Source organism: Penaeus vannamei, chromosome 16, assembly GCF_042767895.1.
Source record: "Penaeus vannamei isolate JL-2024 chromosome 16, ASM4276789v1, whole genome shotgun sequence".
NCBI lineage: Eukaryota > Metazoa > Arthropoda > Malacostraca > Decapoda > Penaeidae > Penaeus > Penaeus vannamei.
Window position 1 is genome coordinate 41,017,848 of NC_091564.1, and position 2,500 is coordinate 41,020,347.

The following is a 2,500-nucleotide window of genomic DNA, read 5'->3' on the forward strand; positions in this document are numbered from 1 at the left end:
TATTTGCTTCACACTCCGACGATAATCGATTTCAGCAAGGAGAGTGACAGAACGATTGGGATCTCGTGTTTTTTTAGGAGCTACTCCCATGCTTCGTATATCAACCTTCACCTATATCTTTCTTTCTAGTTTAACATCCAGCACGGAAAGAACTCCCGCACGCACCTCCATCACGTGGTCATCTGGGAGTGCACCGGAGACGCCAACTCCGCCGCATACAGCCAGGAGAGAGAGCGCCTCATGCACTACGCCTCACAGGAGGGCCATGAGTGCCTTTCGCCGAACATGCCACCAGACTATGCAAAATGCGACCATCCGACCATCGTCTGGAGTTCGGGAATTGAGGTATGAGTCTTACTTTTATCCAAGAGATTACGTAGTGTCTGAAGACGTCTAACTATACCATTCTTTTTTATTGTTTTCTGGTGATCTCTCCACGATATTCCGTCATGAACGTCACCCAATTTATACAACGAAGATCCACGAAATAACGATACATCCTTTCGTACCTGTCGTAACACCTCGTCTCCCCAACCAGGGCGAACGCGAGCCAGTCCACGTGGGAATGCCCCTGGTGTCTGCCCCGGGAGAACACGCCTTCTTCATGGTCGAGGCTCACTACGACAACCCTGCGCTGGTGGACAATGCGGTCGTGGAGTGGGGGATCGATGTGTATTACACGGAGGAACTGAGGTAAAGAGAACCATTTCGAGACTTCTTATTGTGAGGGGATTTTGGGTTAGAGTTAGGGATTGGAGGCCTAATCTTCTGCTGTTTGTGCTAATGTTTCGTGATCTAGGTTGGCTTAAAATGCTTCATAATTCCTCGTGATTCTTCATGACATTATCATTCATAATTTATGATTCTCAACTAATAATTCTTTATAGCACTTCTTCATTTATTCATGACTGCTATTTCTTCACGACTCATAATTATTCATGGCTGAAAATGGTTTATAATTTATAACGACTTACACCGCTCCACGACTAACCAACGCTTCACCCCCAGAGAGTTCGAGTCGGGTTCGCTCATGGTGGGCAGCTCCTTGAACTTCGGCATGGTGATCCCTCCCGCGCAGGCCCAGTGGAGCGCGACCGGCCACTGTCCCGCCGGCTGCCTGGTGGAGGGGATGCCTGAGTCTGGTATCAAGGTGTACCAGATCCTCCCCCATGCTCATATCATCGGTACGTTGTTCTTGAGTGAATTTTGTGGGATTATTTGGTCGATTGTTTGGTGTGTGTGTGTGTTTGGTGTCTCGTTGGATATGGCGAACGTGGGTGAAGCTTCGAACTCTCTTAAGCGTTGATAGCTGAGATATTTCTTTGAATAGAATTATGTGTGGGATGCATTAGTGATTTACATTGCATAGAGAGGGTTAAGAGATTCCGCAATAATAATAATAATAAAATAAAAACGCAACGAGAAGTCAAAAGAGTCTTATTTTAGGGGGATTCGAGACTATTCGAAGCAATGACGCGTCTCGACCGTGACTCTCCTGGTGATTTCATACCATGATTTTCTCCCCCAGGACGCAGCATCCGAGTGCGACACTTCCGGGATGGCAAGGAACTCCCTCCTCTCGCGGTGGACGACTACTACGACTTCAACTTCCAACAGATCCTGAGGCTGCAAGAGGAGCGAACCATCCTCCCGAGCGACCACATCACCACAGGTAAAGCCTCCAACGGTATTCGTGAATATAGTTACAAAAGGATTCGCTTAAAAATCTTTACTGTGAAAATAAATCGCATTTTCTTCCGCTGATTCCTCCCGTTTCACTTCCAGAATGCACCTTCGACAGCAGCAGCCGCCAGAACGCCACTTTCTCCGGATACGGCTCGCGGGACGAGATGTGCCAGGCCTTCCTGTTCTACTACCCGCGCCGGAGTCTCGTCCAGTGCTCCTCCGCCTCGCACCACAATGTCGTGAAAGAGGTCTTGGGAATACAGGAATTGCAAAAGTAAGGAATGTTCGCTGGAATATAACTCGGGTATAACCTATCTTCTGCAGACACGTGAATATAATTTCTTCGCTTACGTTTGCAGTATCTAATTGCGTGTTTCCATTGCAGCGAAGACAACATGTTGCTTTTGTCGAGCGACAGAGACCAGATCAATCCTTTCCTGCCGAAGAAAAAGACCGACTTCAAGAGCTTCGTGAACAGCATCAACTGGTCTGAAATGGACCTGGAGGAAGCCGAGCAGAAGCTGACACATGGCACTCACGTGACCAGGTGCCTGAAGAGAGGAGGAGTGCCGGCACAGGTAAGACCATGATGACCTTCCAAGAAAAGTAATCTAAGCGTTACGACAAAAAAAAAACAAAGAAACCTTCATGGACAGGAAAACAAATTCTTAATGAAACTATTTTGCTTCTCATAATGACCATGATACTATGTTTGTTTGCGTTCATTAACTGACATTTTTCTCTCTCTACAATGTTTGTTTGCGTTTATTAACACGAATACTGACGTTTTTCTCTCTCCCTCCAGGCCTTCAAG

General features: G+C 46.9%; 1 protein-coding gene across 1 annotated transcript in view; it reads left to right on the top strand.

The window, feature by feature from the left end:
* The window catches only part of LOC113818719 (DBH-like monooxygenase protein 1 homolog), a 5,521-nt gene that overhangs the window by 2,514 nt on the left and 507 nt on the right, over positions 1-2,500 (top strand). The window contains exons 6-12 of the mRNA XM_070131474.1: positions 130-345; positions 539-693; positions 1,009-1,184; positions 1,529-1,672; positions 1,786-1,960; positions 2,072-2,264; positions 2,492-2,500. The exon at positions 2,492-2,500 is cut by the window's right edge and continues 507 nt beyond it. Of these exons, the coding sequence (XP_069987575.1) occupies positions 130-345; positions 539-693; positions 1,009-1,184; positions 1,529-1,672; positions 1,786-1,960; positions 2,072-2,264; positions 2,492-2,500 (1,068 nt within the window). The remainder of the gene's footprint in view (positions 1-129; positions 346-538; positions 694-1,008; positions 1,185-1,528; positions 1,673-1,785; positions 1,961-2,071; positions 2,265-2,491) is intronic.